Source organism: Chinchilla lanigera, unplaced genomic scaffold (genome assembly GCF_000276665.1).
Source record: "Chinchilla lanigera isolate Chin_1 unplaced genomic scaffold, ChiLan1.0 scaffold00003, whole genome shotgun sequence".
In the NCBI taxonomy this organism is placed as follows: Eukaryota; Metazoa; Chordata; class Mammalia; order Rodentia; family Chinchillidae; genus Chinchilla; species Chinchilla lanigera.
This window is the reverse complement of record NW_004955404.1, coordinates 47,060,762-47,062,163: the sequence shown is the minus strand read 5'-3', so window position 1 is coordinate 47,062,163 and position 1,402 is coordinate 47,060,762. Positions and strand designations below refer to the sequence as shown.

The 1,402-nt window shown below is 39.7% G+C and overlaps 1 protein-coding gene across 1 annotated transcript; it reads right to left on the bottom strand.

The window, feature by feature from the left end:
• Positions 1–240: 240 nt before the first annotated feature.
• LOC102007180 (60S ribosomal protein L31) lies at positions 241–683 on the bottom strand. Its single transcript, XM_005374211.2, has one exon. The coding sequence runs from the start codon at positions 662–664 to the stop codon at positions 287–289; it is 378 nt and encodes a 125-aa protein (XP_005374268.1). The 5' UTR covers positions 665–683; the 3' UTR covers positions 241–286.
• Positions 684–1,402: the final 719 nt, after the last annotated feature.

Here is a 1,402-nt window from a genome sequence, read left to right as displayed (position 1 = left end):
CTAATCTATACTCCCACCAGCAGTCCCATACGGTTCCTTTCTCCCCACAGCCTCTCCAGCATTTGTTCTTGGTTTATTTTCGATGACAGCCATTCTTTCTGAGGTGAGATACAATCTCAGTGTTATTTTAATTTGCATTTCTTGAATGACTAATGATGTTAAACATTTTTTCATGTATTTATTCACCATTAGTACCTCTTCATTAGAGAAATGTATATGCATCTCAGATGCCTAATTTTGTTTTTTTTTTTTTTTTTTTTTTGCAGTTTTGTAACTTTATTGAAAGTTAGTTCTCGTCCACATTTACTGTCTGGAGATTTTTGAACGTGGTAACAGGGACGTAGGTTACCAAAGTGTACAGCTTGTTTGGTGAATCTTCATCCTCATTACGTTTTCTGGACAACCGTACGCGGATGCGATATGGGACATTCCTTATTCCTTTGGCCCAGACAGCTTTGTTGAGCCTGGTGTCAATGCGGACATCTGGAGTCCCCATCTCCTTCATGGCAAACTTCCGGATCTCCTTAAGTGCACGAGGTGCCCGCTTCTTGAAGCCCACTCCGTGGATGCGCTTGTGAATGTTGATTGTGTATTCTCGGGTCACCACCTCGTTGATGGCAGAACGGCCCTTCTTCTTCTCGCCACCCTTCTTCGCGGGAGCCATTCTGCCGGGGCCAAGCTGGAAAGCCTCAGATGCCTAATTTTGGATTGGGTCTTTGAATTTGGGGGGCCTGATTTTTTTTTAATTCTTTACATGTCCTAGATAGAAGTCCTTTGTCTGAGGGGCATTTGGCTAAAATTTTTTCCCAATTTGTGGGTTTTCTTTTTACTTTATTGGTGATTTCTTTAGATGTGAAAAAACTTTTCAATAAGAAGAGATCCCAGTTGTTGATTCTTTGAAGTATTTCCCATGCAGTTTGCTTTTTGTTCATGAATTCTCTGCCTACTCCAATGTTATCAAGATTTTTACCTAATTTCTCTTCCAATAAATTTAGTGTTTTTGTTTTAATATTTACATCTTTGATCCATTTTGACTTTAATTTAGTGCATGGTGAAAGACATGCGTCTCATTTTAGTCTTCGGCATGCGGAAAGCCAGTTTTTCTGGCACCATTTATTAAAGAGGCTATCTTCCTTCCATTGCACATGTTTGGCCCCTTTGTCAAAGATAAGGTGTCTGAGTGTGTTCGCAGTTGTATCTGTATCTTCTAATCTGTTCCATTGATCTTCAGGTCTGTTTTTGTGCCAGGACCATGCTGATTATATCACAGTAGCTTTGTAATATAATTTTAAGTCAGGAATTGTGATGCCTCCTGACTTTCCTTTGTTTCCCAAGATTGCTTTTGCTATTCTAGGCCTCTTCTGGTTCCCAATGAACTTTAGGAATGTTCTTTCTAAATCTA